A 22,731-nucleotide genomic window follows, 5' to 3' on the forward strand; every position below is an offset into this window, starting at 1 on the left:
GACACTTTCCACTATCCCAGGTTGTTCCAAGCCCTGCCCTGAGCTTAGGACAAGTGGCCCAGGGCTTTTAAAGCCATGACCCTTGAGAGGGACACTTCACCTTGTCCCCACCCCTTGCCTGTCCCTGCTTTTGTGGCCGTGGTTTCCTTTCTCCCCCCCCCACAAAGAGTTTTTCCATGCAACTGGGTCACCTTTGAAAGTCAGCAGAAGTGGAGTTGCTTTGTTTAAAATAAAAACATGTATTTCTATCACCTTAGGAGTTGTTTCTCGTTTGGCACAGGGACCCTCTGATCCTCCCACCTCCTTTTATCAGCATCTTCAAAAGAGAAAGGGAGTTATAATTGCTTTCTCCCCTCACCACAGAAGAAAGGGAGAGGCTGCTGTTCCCCTCTATTGGCATCCTGTGGAGAAACATGCTTTGAGCAATCATTTATTTACAGAACAAAAATAACATCTGGATTTCAAAGGGCAGAGCAGCTCAGAAGGAGCCTCTCTCCTCCCTCCCCAGCCATCACCTGAGATTCCCACCCACTGCCTGCACAACCCCCTGCTCTGCCTCCTCCTCTCTCCAGGGGCTTCTCCCTCTCTCTGAGCATTGTTCTGCTTTTGCCACAGAATCCCAGAGTGGTTTGGCTTGGAAGGGACCTTAAAGCTCATCCAGTGCCACCCCTGCCATGGCAGGGACATTTCCACTGTCCCAGGCTGTTCCAAGCCTCATCCAACCTGGTTTTGGACACTTCCAGGGATCAGCCACAGCTGCTCTGGGCACCTGTGCCAGGGTTTCACCAGCCTAGAGTGAGGAATTATTTCTAGTATTTAATCTAACCCTGCCCTCTGTCAGTCTGAAGGTATTAGATATCCTGTGGAGAAACAGGGAGCAGAAAAATGTGAACCAGTAGTTCCACGAGCCTGATTTCTTCCAGCTCTTTGATTTTTATTTTCTGGTATCTGAGTCAGCAGAATCATCTGTGTCCTGTCATACAAAACATGAGCCCATCCCATTCCAGTGAAGGGAAAGCTGAATTTTCTGTCACATTAAGCCTTTCATTGCTTTAAAGCTGATGTATTGGTGTCTTCAGAGCCATTACCAAAGTTGGCTGAAATTCCCCAAAAAATCACTAATTAACAGGCCTGATTTCATTAAAGCTAAAAATCCACCTGCAAACTGCCCCATCCCCACTCCTCCCTGCCAGGCAGCTGGAAAGGCACCTTTGGGATGTTTACATCTCATTTCATCACTTCAACACACAAGTTTGGCAGGAAAAGCCTCCAAGAGTCCCTGAAAATAAAGAGCAAACTTGTTACACACAGAGATTCTATCACAGCCTCCTGCAATCCCCTGGATTACTAAACTTCTATGCATGTATTTATAAATATATTTGTACAGGTCAGCTGATGAATTGGCCACAGGGGTCACTGAAGGTACCTGCAAAAATGAAATGATTTATCAACCTTGTTTCTCATATAATCAATCAATTCCAAACAGTGAATGAAAACAACCAATACAAAAAGAAGCCATTTATTAGATATATGTACATATATACATATACATGCAAAATGATTTTATACACATTTACACAGGTTCAATTATTAATACAGTGCAAAAATGTTTAAAAGGTACCAGCCCACCTTCTACAAACTCAACAGGTCTTTGGAAAAAAAAATTAAAAAAAAAAAAAAAAAAAAAAAAAAAAAAAAAAAAAAAGAAAGCCCAGAGAATTACCAGCTTCATAAATATTGAAATTTATTGTTTGCCAGTTTGTTTGTGCTGAGCTGCTGGGTGAGGAAAAGTTTCCAAAAGACTTATCTTGCAAAGTGACAGAATGAAGAAGATGCAATTCAAACCACATTAACCAGTTTAAAGTTGAACAAAAAGGGATGGATTCCACTTTAGGGATTTGATTCAATACAGGAAAAATCCCAGTTATGAGCCAGATTTTGTGTTCTCAAACTGCAAGTCATTCTTCTTTATTAAATCTTAAAGCACTGTGATCAATGTAAACTATTCTATTTCTCTTGCTGTTTTGCCAGGAGAAAATGTTTAACTGTATAAATACTGTGTGGATGTGGGATAAACATCAAATTAAAAATAAAAATAGGTCAAATTCCATGTGCTCTGCCTCATCCTGGAATCCCAACCCAAACCTACAAAGTGCACACAGACTAATCCATGTAGATTCCTTAATATGATTTACACACATTACAGGAAAATAAAAGGTTGCAAAGGGATTAAGACCAACACCAAAATAGAGCTTTGTCATGGTAGAAAAGACCTAAAAATTCAGTGACATTCCCCAAAAATCCACAAAGCAAAAAACCAGAAGTTTAGGCAAAGGCAGAACTGAACCAACTGATTTGGTTTGATTTTACTGAAATGTTTTTAGGAAAACCAATTCAATAAATGAATTTAACCCTTCTCCACTCTGTTAATTGCACAATTAAACACCCTGTTCCATCACTCCTTTGCAGAGCTGTGGCTGCCATGCCCTGGCTCAGGGATGGATGTTTCAGGACAGAGCAGTTGGAAGCATCAGGAATGTTATCATTTCTCCCATCAGCTCCCTACAAGGCTGAGGAATGCCCAGCTGAAAATGCTCTGTGTGCTCAGGCCAGAGCAGGGCTGGCTTTGGCCAGAAAAGCTCTTTTGGACTCCTTAGCCAGAGTAAGGATAAAAAGGCAGGAGTAGGGAGTTGGCTCCTGTCCTAAAGTCCTGTCCATGAAGTTTTGTCTGTCTGTAGTAGAAAATGTTTCATCCTTTCCCTGCAGGAATCCAGTGGGTTGATATCCAATTTATATTCCTGGAAAACACCACCACTCATCAGATCCATTATCTTTAAAGTGTAAGATTTTTGGAATGTTCTTTTTTTAGATTTTTTTTTTTAAGTTTGAGTTTGTTATCCAAACTCATGGCTGAGTTCCCTGCAGTCTCCAGAAGTATTTTACCAAGCAAAACTGGGACTGAATAGCAGGAAAATTAACAGTTCAAACCCCCTCTCATCTGTGGGGTCATCTTGGTGTCTCAAGGACCATGGTTGAATTGTGGCTTCATTTCTCCACTTGCACTCTGACAGAAAACTGGGGTAATGACAGACAAACAACTTTCATCCCCTCCCTTGTAAGAGAAAACCTTTCCCTTATGGCACACAGCTCGAGCTGTGTCCTTAAATGCCTGGCTAAAATATTCCTCCATCATTCCTACCAGACTATTCCTCACCCTTTGGAGGTTTTTATCACCTTGCTGTTACAGTAAGTGCAGTGAAAAAGAAATTCCTATATTTTTCTTCTGGGAAAAGCTCTGGCACTAAATCTCCTGATGTCCTAGAAACTGTCCAGGTTGTAATGAGCTGCCCATGGATGCTGTTGCTGCAGTGAGCTGCATCCAGAAGTGCTTCCAAGGTACAGCAACACCAATTTCTGGTCTGATCCTTGTGTTTGCATCCTGAGATTCCAGGAAAACTCACTGAGATAAAATAATTTTGTCAAGTTCCTGCAAAAAAGACAACTCTGCTGCATGTTAATCTCTCTGCAACCAGAGGTAGAGACTATGTGAGAGGAAAAATAAATCTTTGGTGAAAGACTTGGGGATGACCAGAAAGGGAAAAAAAAAAAAAAAAAAGGAAATTTTAGGACTGTAATTCCACAATAACACACCTACAGTTCTCTACATCTCAGTTTGAATCACTACAACCCCTCAAGGACAGCTGCATCAAACTGCTATGCATTTTTTTCACAGCCAGCCTGAATTATTCATCTATGCCCTAAAATGGCCCTGTGCACCTTGATCCATGGCAGAGCAGAAGTCCCAGTGCAGCAGAGGTTGGGAATTCCAGCCCTGCAGTCCCCTACTCCAAAGTGCACACTCAGAAACTCATCTCAGTGTAGGAACTCCCCACCATTAACCACAGGTGTTTTACAGAACAAAGAGAACCTGCTCTTGCTTTCCATTCCTGGAAAAGGCTTTCTACTCACCAGCTACTAATTAAAAAAATAAAAACGATAAAAGGTGATGGAGTTAGTGGCCTGTCATAAATAGGCTTGGAAGATTTATTATCCATACAGACTAAGGAAATATGGAATTGCCCTTATCCATGGAAACAAAGGCCACAAGTGCTGGCAGATCACTCACACCCACTTAGATTATTTTCTGCTGCCCCAAGCATATTTGCAATTAACCCATGAGCACACACTTAACTGCAATGTGCTGTTCAGCCAAGGAGATATTTATAGACTTTATGGTTTATAGACAGCCTTCTCCTGTCCTTCCAAATCTACAAAAATGTCCCTGAAGCTCACCCTCACCATTTTTCCCACTGATACTGCACTCACCTAATTAGAGCAAACTCCTTTACTCACATTTACCAAGAATCTTAACAAATTCTAGGGACAAAAATGTCACCCACCACTTCACCTTTGTTTTACTGCACAATTTGAGTATTTGCAGCAGCAGGGCAAGACTGACTTGCCACACTGCCACAGAGCCAGTGAGGCAAATGGCAAAGTGCTGGATGGATGGTGGCAGCCAAGGAGGAAATCCTGCTGATGGTAAAAACTTCCATAAAAACAAGCTCTACCATGCACCATGTGAAATACAGCTGCACCCTTTGCTGTGTGTTGGACATAATTACAAGGATCCTGCTTATCCCAAGTTGCTTGGAACTGTCCTCCTTGCAATAACCATTGCCATGAATGGTTAACAACTCTCTGAGTTATTTTTTGGCCAGGTGAATACAAAAAAGAGTTGTAAAAACAGAGTAGCAAACCCCAAGTTTTTTTTCATACACCACAGTCAGGCTGCTTCTCCAGGAGCTGCCTTGTCAGGATCTGGTAAGAGGAAAGAAAAGCCACTCCTATGTGGAAGGAGATTTGCCAGAGGTTCCTTAGTCCATACAAGTAGATGTTGCATGAACAGACACAGAAGAGGAGCACAAATGTCTTCACCTTCCTGGCTGAGCTGTAGAAGAGGTACAGGTAACACTGCAAAAGGAGCAGAGAGGGAGAGTTAGCACTGAACTCTGCACAAAACCAGGGATCCAGCTGGGAACTGCACAGCTGGAACCCATCTGCTCAGCATGTGAACAGCAAAACCCTCAGAGGGGAAAATGACAAGCTCCCAGTGCTGACACAGGAGTCACTTTTTCCCCTCAGGCAGGGACAGATCAGCCTTTGTCACCTCAGGTCCCAGTTCCCAACTGTGCTGATGCCACAGGCAGAGGTCAGCATGTGAAATGCAGGTTGTGCACAGGTATTTTGGGAAGAAGCTGCTATAAATCAAAAGGAGAAGAGAGAACTCTCCTTATTCAGCTTCAGGTACTCACAGGGAAAGAAGTAGCACTGAGCCTTTCTTTGTGAAAAACAACTTGCAGCAAGTATTTAAATCTAAATTAATTTATTAGATTGAATTCCATCTATTAGAGCTAAATTAATCTATTAGACTGAAATTCATCTATTAGAGCTAAATTTATCTATTAGATCCAAATTCATCTATTAGATTGAAATAAGTATATTAGATCTAAATTCATCTATTCACCTCAAAGCTCTGCCATGAGCAAGGGTGTAATAAGGCTGAAAGACACTAAATTTTATCATAATGCAACAAATAATCCCAAAAATACATCACAGTCTGCAGATAGTGGTCCTCAAACCATGATCCAAATGCAACAAGGGGAATGAATACATTGTAGGCATCAGTTATTCCTAGAAACAAAACTGCAGCACCTTTCTGCAATGCCAGGCTAAAAGTTGAAGATTTTCCAGCATATATTGCCCTTTAAAGGCTGTGAAATTTTTTAGGAATTCAAGGAAAATCAATTTGGAGCATGTTGTATTTTCCTCATTCAAACTCTTCCATGTAAGGTCAGAGAAAACAACCCCATTATGTAAAAAATCTAAGGAACCACCAGTATTCAATGCAATTTTTCATGTAAATTACACCATTTTCCATAATGTTGCTGTGCAGTATTTGCTCAGTCCCTAAGTTCTGGTTGTGCTCCAAAAGCCCATCACTAAGTCTGACACTGACAGGAAGATGTGGGGTCCATCCCTTTGAGAAGAAACAATTTTGGGATGGCATTTATCCATCACACCCAGCCCCTTCTGACTTGTCAGAACAGGGAAGCACTAAAAAACCTGAAAATGCAATTTTCCAAGGGTCAAAAATGTGCCTTGAACTGCTTTTGTGCCACTTCACTGGAATAAATCAGTGGAGTCACCTAGGTAGGATATTAAAAACCTCTGCTTAGCTGGAAATGTCTTGTAACAGCAAAATAATCAGCAAAAAATTTTATTTGCAGCTAACATACCTGAAAAACACAGGCTAGAAAAGGTAGAAGAAAAGCTATCACATTTCCAATTCCTTCATGGTCCTCCTGTTGGGATTAAAAGAAGTGACAACTACGTCAGGAACAGCTTTTAGCAAGTGCTGCTTGATATCTGAGAACATTATAAATATAGTCAAGAATCTCTTATCCCAGTTTATGTTGATTGACTGTAACAGTGTTAAACACCAAGATCAATATCATTGGATAAGACACCAAGAACTGAGGCTTATGTGACAGTTCCTGCTAAATAAAACTGTGTCAGGATACAATCAGGACACTTTTTTTTTTCCTTTTTTAAAGTTGTTTACAGTCTCATGTTTATTTAAAATAATTACAGAAAAGGATCTAAAATAAAATACAAGAATGGAGGGAAAAAAAATCCAGGCAGCCTGGTAAGAATAAAATATTTCTCAGAATTTCAACTTTTCTAGAACAGAATAAAATGCAAAATATTGTGAGGCACAGCAAAATATACAAGGTGCAGCAAGTGAGCAACCAACTGTACATTCCCTGGAGAAACAAAACACTTGTTGTGGAAAGATGTGTGCTCACAGGGGCAGAACAGCCACCCTTGAACACCCTTGTGACCCAAAACCTCTCTGCCTGTCACTGATTCTCAGGTGTGAGTGCAATCAGGGTTACCTGGAAGGAATATTCTGCCAGGTGAACTCCTCGGATGAGGTTCAGAGCTCCACACATGATGTTCAGAACAAGGGACAGAATCCCCAGGGGGGTCACAGGCTGCATTCTGTAAGTTGGGGCTTAAAATGAAATGAAAACCAGACATTAGTGAAAGTTTGCACTATTACTTTCAGACTTTTAACAGAAAACACCACAGTTACCTTATGTGGGTTTTTAAACACTTTCAAGACTTTTCATGCATGCTCTAGGGAACACTGATTACAAACAGAAACCCCCCTTTTTTTTTTTTTTTTGGTTTTTGTTGTTGTTGTTGTATTACAGTATTCAGTTCTTCACACATCCAGAAATCATCAAGAGCTCTAAAGTAATTTTTAAACAGGTCAGCAACAGACTTTTTCTTGACCTATTTGGCATCAATCTCTTCTACTATGGTGCACGTAGATAATTTTTTTTGTTTATTCCAGCAGATGAGGATGCTCAGCACTCCTCACAGGTCAGCAGAAAAGCCAGAGGCTTTCACCACCCAAAGATTTGGGGAAGGGCTTACATTTCAGCCACCCATCACAACAAGGCAGCAACTCATCTCCTCCTTAACCAGTAATTAAGTATTTCTTCCCACTGGCAGTTTGAGGGCTCAGGCTGCCCACATTTCCCAGGTAGTGAATTATCTGCCTCCTTCCTTTCTCACCTTCTCTCTACTACTTAGCACCCACACTGCTGAGCAGCAATTCTGCAGGACAATCTTATTGATACATCCCTAATTAAGGTCAAAGTAATTATCATAAATGTGTGCTTAGCTTTGGAATCTGCTGCCTTTAATTCAGGCTTGTCCAAGAGCCTACCTCCAGTTTTCCCTCATTTGCTCATCAACAGATTCCACACCTTGATCCTCACCTACATTTCATCCCTGCCCTTGGATCACCACAAGTAGGACACTGTCAGTTTAATAAAAAATGATAATTTGCAGCTCAGATACCAAATTCAGATCTGCTCTGCACCAATGTCCCCCAAGACACAGCAGAGAATGAATGAGCCCTCAAGAAAACCATCCAGCCCTCAGGATCTTCTCCCTGTGTGCAGGTGTATCCAGATCCTGACTATTCCAGATAAACTGCACCTCTGGCTTTCTTCTGAGTGACAGATGAAACAGCACAACAGCCACCACGTGGTTTCAGAGGGGAAAACACTCCTGCCTTCTCCTTCAAGCCACATTTTGATAGATGGATGTAAAAAACTCTGGTGCCAAGTTAATATAGGGATGTAAAGCACCTTTCATCCGTGTCTCTGTAATTAATTTGTCTGGCATGCACTCACACATCCATAATTTCAGCTCCAAAGCATCTGCAAAAGGAACTGTATCAACTCTATCTGATATGTGTCACTTTAGGAGCATTACAGGGTTATTACAGACAGAATGGTGTGAATGACTCTGTCACTCCAAGGTAATTTGGTTTTTCTTTTGACATTTCAAAAGAACTTGTAGCAGCATCTTTATCCATTCACCATTCTGACCCCAGAATTCTTTCTATTTTTTCCTGCTATTCCTACTTCCTACTTTTGATTAATTAAAGAATGTTGCAGCTATATATACGTGCATATCTCCCACAGATATTTCCTAATAAAGACTGTTTCTATTCCTCAAATTCTAAGGTTTACTTCAGAGGCAGAAAATGTCTCTCAAACAAATTATAATTATCAAATAAAAATGTCATTCATTGGGCAGGATCCTGCAAACTACATGTGCCAAGAGTTCCCAGTCTCTAGAGAAGAACAATTTAGGTCTCAATATATTGCTTCTGCAGCATGAAATATTATGTAAAAGTTATTTTTTTTAGTCCAGGAGGATAAAAAGAATTGCTGTCACAGAAGCAGGGGAGATTAAAACATCCAATTGCTCAGGGTTCCGATTCTGTGAAAACTGGTCTTGAAATGATTTGCTGCAAAGATTTATTTCTGCTGTTAAATTCTGGTGTTTAACTCACAAACTGAAATTGCACAGAGAAGTGAGATCGGTCCTGCTAAGGGAAAATAATTTCACTTCCTTGAGTGAAGTCAGTTGTATTTTTAAAAGAGAATTTCATACTGGAATGGTCTATTACATAAAATAAGGGAAGAGTAGAAACACTCACTCCAAGACAGCCCAACTCTGCACAAGCACAAATAAACACTAATTGGGCTTCACATTGATTTGTTTCTTCAAGCACAGAAGTTGTGCACTTCAGAGCACAGAAGCACAAAAACATTCTGGGAGCTGTGGGATGCACCAGCAGGTTTGAACACGTACAGAACAACTGCAAACACCCTCACACAGTGAAGAAACTGAAACCTCTGCCCATAAAAGATTTTCTGGCAGAGGCCTGTGGCCATTTCACTGGAGGGAGACACCAGAGTGAGCAGCAGCTTGGATCTGCCTCCTGCAGGGACAGCACAGGGCTGGACACTGAGTCACTCACTCAAAGCTCTGCAGAAAGAGCTCCAGGAGTGAGAAATGAAATCACAGCCCAACAGCCCAAACTGAAATAAAAGCACACAAAAGGCAGAGTGAGACAGCTCCAAAACCAATGCCTTGCAAAGGCTCTGAAGGGCTCCCTGTGTGCCTGTGGAAGATGAAGAGCACTCATCAGGGGGAGCTGCAGGATTCAGCAGCTCACTCACAAGATGAGTGGCACAAGTTGTTCTGCTGCTTCCCAGAGGCAGCTGTGATGTGCCAACCCTCCCTGCCCACAGAAAGCTGCTGAGCCCCCCCTGCCCTGCACACAGCCCCTGTGTCCTCTGCAGCAGCACCAGCTGTGCCCACACTGCCAGGAGGGAGCTCTGAGCAGCAGCCAGGGCTGTGTGGGTGTTGATCAAGGGTACAGGGGAAGGGTTTTGTAGCAAGAGTTGGGCTGGGTTTAGTTAACAAGGGGAAGAACAAGCAGCAGAAAGAATGGAAGGAAGAAGGGAAAAATCTCTTGTTCTCATGAATATAAGAAGGACAAAGCTGCCCTGACTTTTCTGACCCTTTTCACACCAAGCTGAGGAGCCAGAGGATGAGCTCACCCAGGAGCAGCTCCAGCCATGTGAGGAAAGGGATGTTTGGATCATCCCTGGATCGATCAATCTGCACCAGGGAGTGCAGTCACAATTCAATTCTGCTCTCCTGCAGCATTTCAAACAGTCTCTTGCAGGGCAGAGCCATCATATAAATAACATTAATATGGAACAAACACTATGCACACAGCTAAACTTAGAGCAGCAAAGTGGGATTCAGCTGGGAGGGAATGATGAGAGCAGAGAGACACAAGCCAGGAAAGCTGATTCCAGTGGAGGCAAACAGATGATCATAAACATGATCCTTAAAATAAAGGCAGAACAATCTGTGAGAGTATTTGGGCTAGACCACAGAGAACAGCCAGAAATAAAAAGCCAGATGGAAAGTAAAGGAAAGCAATCAGGAATAAGAGGGAAGTGAAAATATATTTCTGATCTGTGGACACAGACTAGATCACAAATATTTACTGGCACTGAAGCTGTTCAAATTTCTTTTTTAAAGTGCAAAGAATTTCTAAGCCCTGTCATAACATGAAAAGATTTAACCTTCAAACACAGTTCTGAGGAGCACTCACAAATCTGACTGGCAAATAAAGGGCTTTCCATTCTATTTTTAATTCCTCCTGGCCAGTGCCCTTCCATACTTTAATTTAAAATACCTATGTCAAATTAGATTCCAGCTCATGTATCACAAAAAATAAGATTGAGCAACTGGAACTTAATTTTATTAGTGTTTCATATGCCAAGAACAACAACAACAACAAAAAAAAAAAGGAAATACAAGCTCATGGCACTCCCACACACGCAGCTGCATTTAAAGCACCATGCTAATAGGATTAAAATAGAGAATGGTTTAGTGGTGGACTTGGCAGGGTTTAGTTTCTGCTTGCACTCAATGATCTGAAAGGTTTTCTCCAACCTAAATAATTCTATGATTTAATTTGTGGAGGAGCTAGGCAGGACCTTGACTGTGCAACTGAAATACAAGTAAGAGGTACCATTTTTATAATAAAGAAATAGAGGTTGGTACTTCAAAAGCAGGTAAAATGTCAGGTTTTGTTATAAAAAAGGTCCCTGTCAAGCCTCTGTGTTACTTATACAGACACACAAAGCCTCTTTCAGAATTTTAGTCAAATGGATTAAATTTTTAAAAAAAATAAGGTAAAAAGAAAAAGCAAAGAGGGGAGAACAACTCAAGGCAGACAATGTGGGAACAAGAGTTTTACCCTCAGCTTGTATTTTTCTCATCTTTTTTTCCCTCAAGGCTGAAGAAACTCATTCAGACTGTAATTACAGCTCTTTCATTACGAGTTTGCAGCAAGCAATGAATCAGTGGAGCTTCTTTAGAAATCTGAACAAACAAGGATTTTAAGAGAAGAGAATTCCACATGGAAAATATCAAGCCCAGCCTATATTTTCCATACAGAAAGGAAGCTGTAAAGCTGGAAAAAGCCTCCACAGCAGTCTCCAAAGCTCTGCTGCATACCTGCTGCAATGCAAAGCCCATATGTTGCTTACTATGATGGACAAAATCCATTTTTTTATTTCACACACATGATGGAAACATTTCTGGGTACACAAGGTGTTTTTCTGCCATGTGCAGGGTGAGGAAATCTCCTGTCACCTGGTGTAGAAGTAACTTACCAACCTCCACAAGGCCTCCTGCATGCCCTCCATTGCTGAGCCCGTTGAGCAGCTCTGTGTTCTCCAGCTGCAGCTGCACTGGGGGCTGCAGCTGCAGCTCCTCCTCCACCCTCTCCCAGCTGCCCTTGGCCCGGGAGCCACGGCTGCTGTTGAAATGCTGTTTCACCTTCTGAATGATGTTATCTGAAACAACAGGAAAAGCTGCTCAAATCACCTCTAATTAATCCTTAGTGTTGTTAATACCTTAATTGTGGTGATATTTTATCCTAGCGTGGTGCTGTCTTTGATTGCTTTAATTTCTTTAGGTCATTTCTTACTGGGTTCAGGTATAAATTTCACTGCTGGTTAAATAAAAATCTTTCTTCTAGGTATTTTATAGAAAGGTTTGGGATGGAAGGGACCTTAAAGATCATCCAGTGGGATACCTTCCACTATCCCAGGGTGCTCCAAACCCCAATGTCCAGCCTGGCCTTTGGCACTGTCAGAGATCCAGGTGTTTCTCTGGGAACCTTTGCCTCACCACCCTCACAGGAAAGAATTTCTTCTAATAACTACTCTAAAAATAAAAATTATCTGTAACTACCCACTTGAGCATCAAGTGCATCTTAGATCCAAATACAGGAAAGAAGATGATTAAATTAATAAATAAATAACCACACAGCAATATTAGGTACTCAGTAACTTAATAATGTACAACAGTAAAAATTATTTTAGAAATTTAGTTTTTCTTTAAAAAAATAAGCTTTGTGAAATTGAAAGAGGCTAGAAATTCCCCAACTCCTACTCAAGTTAAAAATAAAGGGTAATGTGGATCTCAATATGAAATTACATCCAGGCTGTAATGTGCCCTGCAGGGAATCCACCCAAAACCCAAGGTGGCTCTAGAAGAAGCTTTCCTAATGAATTTTTCAAGTGTTTAAGCCTGAGTTTAACACTGTTACTGAAATCTGGACTGAAGTATGCAAACACACTGCAGGATATTATCCTTTTCCAGAAAACTCTTACTGCAAGGGAATTGTGTCTTTCACAGGTATGAGGTTCAGCAGAGCAGCTGCTACTTGGCAAGAAAAGAAATTATTTTAGGTTCAAAAAGAACCACTGGGCATGGTTCTGAAATATTCTGACTCCAAGTTATGCCAGAAATAAAGCTGCCCATAATAATTTATTCTGTCTCCCTTCTTTCCTGTACTCATCTGTCTCCACTCATCAGATTTTTTTTAATTAAGTTAGAAAGTATCTGAGGTACAAATTTCTTTTTTCTTCTCTGCCTGTTCATCAATCACCACAGCATTTTGTTCATAATAGATGAACTCTCAGGAGCTCCAAACCAAATCCTGCAGTAGTTTAGGGCATTAAGATCTCCCCCTCCTCCTCCACATGCAAGCAAAGGCACACCCAGAGTCACTTTTATCATCAGCCTTTGGCCAGCAGATGATGTTTAACACCATCAATTTGGCAGAGAGAGGATTTTTGCTATTAGAGAAGAAAGTTACAAACCAAATTCAATAAAAGCATATGGTCTGGAAGCTGAATGGATGCTCCTTGTGTTGTAGGAAGCAGCAAATTCCCACCGAAGCTCTTCCAGGAAGCAGAAGGCCATGATGGTTGAGTAGCTGCTGGAACAGATTGCCATGCAGGCAATATCCCCAGAAGAAAGGAAACTGAAATAGAAATTTCAAAAAAATCACATCAACATAAAAAGGTGAAAGTTCTGCTGAACGTGAGGATGAAGCTGTGCTTTCTGTCAGAACAAAATGTACAGACTGAGCAGACTAGGGAAAAAAAAGGGATTTTTGTTGTTGTCAAAGTCCTGCAATCCTTGTAGATCTATTTTTTCTTACACAATGATTTATTCTTAACTCATCTAGGATTCCTGAGCTGGGTGAAGAGCACAACACAGACTTTATTAAATTGGTACATCAGTACAAATCAAGGGCATTCTTTTCCCAGGCTGGCTTTAAAACACATTAATAAAAACCTAGGTGGTCAGCAAACCAACTTTGAAAAAAAATGCAGAGAAAAAAAGCAAGGAAGTTTGTTCCCAGGAATCAGATGGATTCCTTGCTTCCCTTGAACATGGCAACACCATATTAACAGCAAGAAATATTTGCTAATTTGCACAACCCAAGATTTTCAAACACTTCCTGCTACATCACAATGAAAATTCTACTCCAAAAGGGGCCTCTCTAACACTGAATCCATATTTCTGTAAAAGTTCCCACTTGCAGATGGTTTCAGATATTCCAGGAGATTTCTCAGGGATATATTCCCCTGCAGCCCAGCCACTTGTCAGCAGGAAATCAGTTTAACACCCAAGTTATGAAACTGAACAATTTGTCTCCTTCCTACTGTTCCTATATTTTAGCCCAACTTCATTTCACACTCGTGGTTTCTATTTCACCACATTTTTAATTATTTGTGCTGTGAACTTGGGATTTACAGTTTTGCTTGGCTCTGCCAGCCCAGTTCCACTGGGGAGCTTCCCCAAATTCCTGCTGCACCCAGCTGGGATCAACACCATGCCTGCCCTACCAGCTTTTCCAAGTTGTCCATAATTTATGGCCCTTTTGCCACAGATCCACTTGCACTGCTCTCATTCCAGAGCCAGGGCTGAGCTGCTGCACAGACCACAGCAGATTAAAAGCAGCAGGCATCAAAGGGCACAAGTTTGCTTGGAGTGAAAAGGAATGAAAAAGATTAAAATCTCTGCTTTTCCAACTGTTTCAGTGTAAATTTGTGTATTTTTTAACTCCCCCAAAAAGGGATGCTTAGTTTTAGCTTAGGGTCACTTAAAGTTTTCTTCCATTTGCTCACCAGAAATGGAATCACAAGCTAAAACTCACTTCTTAAATAAGTTTAAACAAATTTCTTTATTTCTTTCTCTGTGATTTCTGAAACAATTTTTTTCTACTCAGCTAAATAATTCCAAGGTAACTGGATGTCTTCTTAAAAAGATTTGTAAAAATCCATGATACTCCAATTGCTAAGAGTAACAAGCACATTGAGCAGGAGGCTTTTTGCTACACAAAGTGAAAATTAAAAGGAGCCAGATATATACAAATAAAGTAAGAAAAATATGTATAAATATATAACTGAATAGGTATAAATATTGTGTATGTATACATAAATATATAAATAAATATCTATAAATATTGTGTATGTGTATATAAATATACAACTATATGTGTATAAATATTGTGTATGTATATGTAAATACATAAATATATATGTATAAATATTGTGTATGTGTATATAAGTATATAACTATGTGTGTATAAATATTGTGTATGTGTATGTAAATATTCATATGTATAAATTTATATGTGTAAATATGTATGTATAAGTGTAAAATGAAACCTGTATAAATATAAGACAAAATAAGTAACAGTTATGTAAATATATTTATACAAATTAACATACAAAATATATGAAAATATAAATATATACAAATATATAATTAAGCCCATGCTCACTACACTGAGCAGGAGCTGAGGAATAAGGCTCCAAAATCATTGGAGTTGACACCCTAGACAAGCACTGTGGGATTTCACACTGGAATTAGGCACTGCAGCCCATACCCACACTATCATTTCAGTAGAATACTAATCCCCAAGAGCATGATTACAAAATTAAAGCCAGCAAAGGCCAGCAAAGCAGAGCAGGGACTCACTGAATGCTCAGGTTACGTCCTCTGGCCGTGCCCCGGCTGGGATAACGTGCCAGCATCGAGGATAACACCTTCAACCTCTTCCTGCACTCCAGAAAGTCCTGGTTGAGATGGAAATCTGTGGAGGCTGAGAGGGGAAGCCCATCCCTCACCCTCACCACACAGGCAAAGAAGATCATGGACATTCTCCACGGGAGTATTCATGAGGACAACCTGGAAATGAAAGATTGAAGTTAGTTCACTCCAAATTTCCAGGCAGGAATGTGTCAGGATGAGAGTCAATTCACCTTCTCCATGGGAGTATTCACAAGGACAAGCTGGAAATGAAAGATTTCAGTCAGTTCATTCCAAAATTCCAGGCAGGAATGTGTAAGGATGGAACTGAGCAGCACCTCAGGTGCCACTACAAGGCAACCAAACTGCTCTGAAAGCTCATGGCTGTGCCCAATTCTTGACTCTCAGGTTAAAAGGTGAGGCAGGGGAATTATTTTGAATTATTTGATAGGGGAATTATCTACCTGAAAAATATTCCTGTTCTCCCTTCTGCTTTGCCCAAAGCATCAGAAATGCTGAGTGAAGCTCTCACAGCTGTTTGTGGAAGCTGCTAAACCCCACTGACGTGCTGCACCTCCACTGGAGCTCCAAAAAGCTGCCTGAGCGTGGCACTTCTCTATTGTCTAGTGTAACACACAAATCCAAAAATAAATTTTAGGCTAGAGCCTGTCAGGTTCTTTTTACAGACTCACCTAGGGATAAATATAGAATAAAAGTTGCCCTCTCTTGACTTCTTCCTCTTTAAGAGGTCACAAACTCCCATGGAAAGTTATTCTTGGGCTTCACCTGGCATATTCAGAACATGCAGAGATGTGTCCTTCAGACATACCATGGGGATCCAGGGCACGGTGTCAGAGGATTAACAGCACTTCATATCAGCTCTGAAACAGAATCAGAAGGAACTCATTAAAAATTAGTTTAAAAACTTAATTAATTTCCTGTATTTACATGCATATTTACAATCAGATCTCCTGTGAAGAGGAAAAACATATCCTAGGAAGTGTTTTGCCTGAAGGAAAACAAACAACTCCCTTTCTTATCCAATATATTCATTTCTAGACTCATTCAAAGATGCTGTGGAATGATATGCAAAATATTTATGATGCCCCAGTCATAAGTTGTATCAGTAAAAAAGCAGCTCTAAATCAGTAGATTTTAAGGGATTATCACAAACAACTCAATGAATTAAAGAAAGGGAAAAAAGAAAAACCGAAGGCATTTACTTGGATTTGGGCAAACTAAAAATAAAGCATTGGGGAAATAAAAGGAAGAAAAAAACCACTTTGTGAACTCAAACTTTTGATAAAGAGAACAACTGCTTTGACCAGCCCTGTATCACACAATTCATTAGGATGCTCAAAGTGTCTTTGAAATGTGGCTCATCAGGACAAGCTTTTCTTGTCTGAGAAGTCCAGAGAGCAAAACCTTTTCTAATTCAGGCACAACAAACTCTCCTGATTTCTGATAAGGGCTGAGTTCTTGACACAGGCAGCACTAAGAGGGTCTCATTTCTACCCCACAGGAACCATTCCCACAGAAATTGTGGGAACAATCCCTCTGTCCAAGGTGCCAGCCCGTTAAAACAACTGCAATTATCAGAGGATAATCATCAGAGGAATTAGTAGAAAGCACAATGGCACAAAACTTGTTTCCTTAGAAAAGAAGATTAAAAATACAGAAGATCAGACATCTCTTGAGAAATGTTATCTTGAACTTTTCAAATGGAGATTAAAGAATTAGATGTGATTTTTTTTCCACAATCCCTCTCACAGTTCTCCTCCAGCTGTCATTTAAGTTGTAAAAGCAAACTAAGCTCACCAACTTCAACACACATCAAAAAGAATTTCAACAATAATCATGATTATTATATATCAGTTTGAAACATCCCACCAATCCTCAATGTGCTTGTAGCCATTGATAAAACAGTGCAGAAAACTTTTACATGGAAGTGAAATAAACCCAAAAAATATGAACTTTAACAGAAATATTAACTTTAACACAGCCAACTTCTAAGCACAGTTGTTCAGAATTGCAGTTTCAGAGTGAAAGGCTGGTAATGCTGATGGAGTTTAGCTCCAAAATAACTCCAAAACAGCCAGAAGATGATCAGGACAATCAAAAAGGACCAAACCGAGAAATTATCTTCTAAAACTCAGCCCATGAAATTATTCCATTCCCTATGCCACTAACAGCAAAAGTTTAAACTTAAATATCTATATTTTTTATAAATCACCAAGGATGACATCACCCACAGTTAAGCAACTGCACATATGAAGTTTTCCAGCTTTCCAAGACATACAAACCTTCCTGCTGCAGTGCCTAATGCTGTCACTATCAGCTGCACATCAGAGGGATCCTTGGGTCTGGGAAAGAAAGATCAGGAAAACTTCCACACTAAATGAATCCACACTCCTTCCACAGAAAATGCACCCACCAATGAGGCTCTGGGTTTTCCTTTGGCACAGCCCTTGTTACTTTCCCATCAGATGATTCAGAGTTGTGCTGCTTTGGTAAGTGACAGCCACCGATGGCACAGCCCTTGGAATTTTAACCACTTGCAAGCCAGCTCTGCCACGTCACCTGTGACCAAGCACAAAGCACCTGATGAAGGTGTGCACGTAAGCAGGTGGCTCAGTGCTGTCACTGTGTCACCCTGGCTGCCCTTCCCTCCTGCAGTCTCTGTTTGCACACCATCAGCAGCCCAAAGATCTGCAACTGCCTGTACGTGGCAGCTCTTTGACCTTGGCTCTGAACTTGGACAATGAACCCAAGGCTTTGCATTCAAATCTTGCAGAGTTCACAATTGATAACATCATGTCAGCATCAGACCTGTCCTGGCACAAAGCAGAACCTTGGGAAGTATTTCAAGCAGTTATTTCAGAAGAACAAGTTATAATTTATGACTGAAGGAAGCAAAGTTGGTTTTTTTCATTTTTTGAACACCGGTATATCCAACAATGCTTCTGAGTAAAACTGCCTTGTGCAAGACTCACATTAACAGCACCAATCCCAGAATAAATGATTTTTCAGTGTATCTGAGTGACCTGGAGCCAAATTCCCCCTTCCCTCACTTCCCAGGGAGCAGCCAACTCTCCAGTGGCTGTGTAGGGATTATCAAGGCAGCCTCAATCAGACCTCCTGCACTTTACTGAGTGTTATGCAAGCTCTGAGTAAGGAGATTACACCCAACTCACCAGGCCATGCTTCCCCAAATGCTCAACAAACTCCTGCTTTATTGCCTGGACTTGGAAAACAATCTGCTCAAAAGGCTGTGAAAGCAAGTGCGGCCAGTGCAGAGTTCATAAAGGGGATTACATCAAAAACCTGGTTCTTTCAGAAATTATCTCACCATCAAAAACAGGTTTCCTTCCAAGAATGGCACTATGCTCCCAAAAAAACGTGATCAGGATTTCTCTCAAGTATTTGCTGTCTCTCCCTGTCCTGAGACACAATTCCCTGCTCTCTCAACCCCATCTGTTCTGTCCACCTCTGACCTTCCTGCTGAAGGAAGAGCCAAAAGCTTCAGCAGATGTTACCATGGCCCTGAAGCAAAATGTGAAGTTTTTTGGACACATGAACAGCTTGATTTATGATCACAACTACAGCACTAAAGCACCATTCCTCAGGCAGGTGATCTCCAGAGGGATCTCAGGTGGGATGAACATGAAAGAGATTCAGGTTGACTCATCAAACACCAAACCTGAGCTGCAGCTCCAGTGCTGCTTTGGGTCTCACCCAACAAGGATGTAGCTCATGAGGGAGATTTATCACACCCCTGAGGGATCACAAAGTGGAGTTTATCTTCTTCTCAGATAGATAAAAAAACAAATCCAGAATACAGTTAAATTTCTCATTTTCTAAGACTGCACCAGTACCCACCTGATCTCCCTCCAAGCCCCCAGCAGTGCTGAGCAGCTACAGACTCCCAGACCCACTCTCCAGACTGAACAGTGAACAAAACCAATTTGAAAACACGCTGCTGTCTCAAAATTTAACATGGGATTTGTGCACATCCAGAGCTTTTAGGCTCCTATAAATCCTCCAGGCTTACCCTTATCCCCAAAGGGAAGCATGTGAAAAACCCTTACTATCACAAATCTGTCTGCACACACTCCAGTGGATTACCAGAAATAAAACACACACAAACCTCCAACCCCAGCATCCAGCTCCCACATCAATCCCACTGTTCCAACAATCCTTTGCCCAAAACCACAGTGCAACAGCTCTGTGATGCTCTGAGGTTCTGTCCCACCTTCATCTCTCAGAAACTCAGCCCCTTCACCCGTTCCCACATATTCCCCCATCCCATTCCCCTGATCCTGACACCTCCCCAGGCCCAGCAGCTCATCCCTGTCCCTTCATGAGCCCATGTCACTAAGGAGCCATCCCACATCCATCCTGTTCCACTCACATCATACAGAACTACACCCTACCCACACCTCTCCTCCCCCACACTGAGCATCCTAAAATCCCCCAAAGAACCCCCTTCCCACACTGTTCAATAAACCCTGAGACCAATCACACCCTGTCCCCACTCGGGGCTCTTTGTGCTGACACAGCCTTCCACACATCCCTCGAGCGCCCCAAAACCTGACCCCGACCCCGCAGCCCCCAAACCCTCCCGTTATCCCGCTCACCCCAACCCGGCCCACGCCTCCTCCTCTGCCCCTCACACACCCCAAGGAACCCGCAAATCCTCTATCCATGCCCAACACACACACACATCCCCCCGCTCACCATCACACCCCCAAACCTTCCCGAGCACCCCGATCCCCCAGACACCCCCCACAGCCCGAGCTCACCCCGCTCCCCTCCCAGCTCACTCCCCACGCCCTTCCAGCCGCGCACACACCCCGCCCCGCCCCGCCCCGCCCCGCCCCGGGGATGCAGAGGGCACGGGGGCAGAGGGAGAGGATGAGGAGCGGGGTCAGTGTCTCCTGCCCCCCCAGGACCCTCCACGCTCACCTCCCGTCCCCCGGCGCCCCGCGGCCTCGGCCTCCCGCTCCGCCCGGCCCGGCCCGGCCCCGCCCGCCGCACCAGCGAGACGGCGGCGCCGAGCGGAGCGGAGCGGAGAGGAGCGGCCGCGCGGGGGATGCCGGGACGGCGGCGGGAGGAGCGGGCGGACCGCGCTGGGAATGGGGGAACGGGGGAACGGGGCTGGGAATGGACTGGGAGAGGGGGAACCGGGCTGGGAATGGGACTGGGAATGGACTGGGAGAGGGGGGAACCGGGCTGGGAACAGGGCTGGGAACGGGGCTGGGAATGGACTGGGAGAGGGGGGAACCGGGCTGGGAACAGGGCTGGGAATGGGACTGGGAACAGGCTGGGAATGGACTAGGAGAGGGGGGAACCGGGCTGGGAATGGGACTGGGAGAGGGGGGAACCGGGCTGGGAACAGGGCTGGGAATGGGACTGGGAATGGGACTGGGAATGGACTGGGAGAGGGGGGAACCGGGCTGGGAACAGGGCTGGGAATGGACTGGGAGAGGGGGGAACCGGGCTGGGAATGGGACTTGGAACGGGGCTGGGAATGGACTGGGAGTGGAGGGACCGGGCTGGGAACAGGGCTGGGAATGGGACTGGGAACGAGGGAAACCGGGCTGGGAACGGGGCTGGGAGTGGAGGGACTGGGCTAGGAATGGGCTGCGAGCGGGGGGACTGGGGGATCCGGGCTGGGAACGGGGGAACGGGACTGGGAATGGACTGGGAATGGGGGGACTGGCTAGGAATGGGGGAACAGGGCTGGGACTGGGGGGACCGGGCTGCGAATGGGGCTGGGAGTGAAGGGACCAGGCTGGGACCGGGCTGGGAACGAGGGAAGCGCGCTGGGAAGGGGCTGGAGGTGCCTCGGGATGGCGATGGCGATTGTAGGGAAAATCCTGGTGAGAAAAGCCGGTGTCCATAAAGGAAACAGAGGAGTGCTGCAGCTTTATTGGGATAAAGGGAGAGAGGCCACTGGGGCATGGCCGCGGGGTTTCAGAGGGCACAGCCTCTTCTTATCCCAAACTCCTTTTATCCCAAACTTCCTTCCGCCACTGGCTGAGGTACCAGGAATGTGCAGCCTTCCTGAACTTCCTGCCACATATTTCCCCCTTGAACTTGTCATTTTCCCCCAAAGTTCAGAAGTTCAGGGTTGTGCAGCCCCATTTGGCTGTTTCAGGAGTCGCTGTCCAGGCTCTGTAATAAACCTGCTGCCCAAAGCTGGTACAGACATTAACCCCATTTCAAAGCTGTTCACACCCATCCCCTCACCCTGGAATTGTTTGTAAAGACATCAGCACACATCTTCCCTTTCAGGAATGAGGATGGGGATGGAGTTGGGGATGAGAATGGGAATGGGGACAGGGTGTGGGGATAGGGATGGGTGCAGGGTGGGGGATAGGGATGGGGATGAGCAGGGATTGGGATGTGAGGGTGAAGATGGTGTGGGGATGCAGATGGGCATGAGGATGGGGTGTTGGAATGGGATGAGGATGTGGCTGGGGATGGGGTCTGGGGGCCTTTGGGTGGATGCACTTGTCCAGCTGAGCAGTGGGAGCTGTGCTGGAACACCAGCAGCAGCCAAGGACACAGTGGGGTTTTCCCAGTAATACAGCTGGGACACCACAGCCAGCTCAGCCAGCTCCTGGCACCTGTGGTTGAAACCAACCCAAGCTCTGTAGCTCAGTTCTTGTGCTGGTGCTTCAAGACACACTCAGTACCACTGTACCCCAGGTGACAGATGGATTTTTCTTTTTAATTAGGGCTGCTGCAGAAGATGAGCTGGGATACAAAGCAGATTCCCATCTTTCCTTCTGGGGGTGCTGGGCATAGGAACAAGTCAGAGGCTCTGACCTGACATGATGCCTGTGCCCTGTGGTGTTCATGTTCATGGAGTTGTTCAGCCTGGAGAAGGGGCAGCTCAGGGGACACCTCACTAAGGCCTTTCAGAACTTAAAAGGTTTTTTTTTTACATGGTCAGCTAGTGATAGGATAAGAAGGAATGATTTGAAATTAAAAGAGAAAAGACTTAAGTTATATATTTGGAAGGAATTGTTCCCTGTGAGGTGGTGTGGCTCTGGCACAGGATGCCCAAGAAAGCTGTGGCTGCCCCTGGATCCCTGGAAGTGCCCAAGGCCAGGCTGGATGGGCTTGGAGCAGCCTGGGATAGTGAAAGATGTCCCTTCCCATGGCAGGGGGTGGAAGTGGGTGATCCTTAATGATCTTCCCAAACCCAGACCATCCTCTGACACCATTCTGTGTTTTGCATTGCAGGTGTTGAGGCAGTAACACAACACAAACAGCTCTCACAGGACATTAATCAGAAAACCAGCAGAATAGAAAGAGTAAACAATAAATCATTCCTGAACAAGGGAGCTCTGAACTCAAAAATCTTGA

The 22,731-nt window shown here is 43.5% G+C and overlaps 1 protein-coding gene across 6 annotated transcripts; it reads right to left on the minus strand.

Annotated features, from left to right (window-relative positions):
• Positions 1-1,503: 1,503 nt before the first annotated feature.
• On the minus strand, positions 1,504-20,412 carry SEC22C (SEC22 homolog C, vesicle trafficking protein). 6 transcript variants are annotated; one of them, XM_056482744.1, is made up of 8 exons: positions 20,320-20,412; positions 16,047-16,235; positions 15,304-15,513; positions 13,131-13,294; positions 11,634-11,816; positions 6,960-7,078; positions 6,300-6,365; positions 1,504-4,974 (listed from the first exon to the last, which is right to left on the minus strand). In XM_056482744.1, the coding sequence occupies exons 3-8, from the start codon at positions 15,483-15,485 to the stop codon at positions 4,774-4,776; spliced, it is 915 nt and encodes a 304-aa protein (XP_056338719.1). In that variant the 5' UTR covers positions 15,486-15,513; positions 16,047-16,235; positions 20,320-20,412; the 3' UTR covers positions 1,504-4,773. The 6 variants fall into 6 exon arrangements, with proteins under 6 accessions (XP_056338719.1, XP_056338717.1, XP_056338715.1 ...); XM_056482742.1 differs by lacking the exon at positions 20,320-20,412 and adding an exon at positions 17,789-17,929; XM_056482740.1 differs by lacking the exon at positions 20,320-20,412 and adding an exon at positions 17,658-17,907.
• Positions 20,413-22,731: the final 2,319 nt, after the last annotated feature.

This window comes from Oenanthe melanoleuca, chromosome 2, assembly GCF_029582105.1.
Source record: "Oenanthe melanoleuca isolate GR-GAL-2019-014 chromosome 2, OMel1.0, whole genome shotgun sequence".
Lineage (NCBI taxonomy): Eukaryota > Metazoa > Chordata > Aves > Passeriformes > Muscicapidae > Oenanthe > Oenanthe melanoleuca.

Excerpts from the sequence above, each read along its gene's own strand:
- SEC22C (XM_056482744.1), bottom strand. The coding sequence starts at position 15,485 with ATGTCCATGATCTTCTTTGCCTGTGTGGTGAGGGTGAGGGATGGGCTT. Across the intron at positions 13,295-15,303 it reads GGACGTAACCTGAGCATTCA|TTTCCTTTCTTCTGGGGATA; the intron begins GTGAGTCCCTGC and ends TTTCTATTTCAG. Across the intron at positions 7,079-11,633 it reads AGGAGGCCTTGTGGAGGTTG|CCCCAACTTACAGAATGCAG; the intron begins GTAAGTTACTTC and ends TTTCATTTTAAG.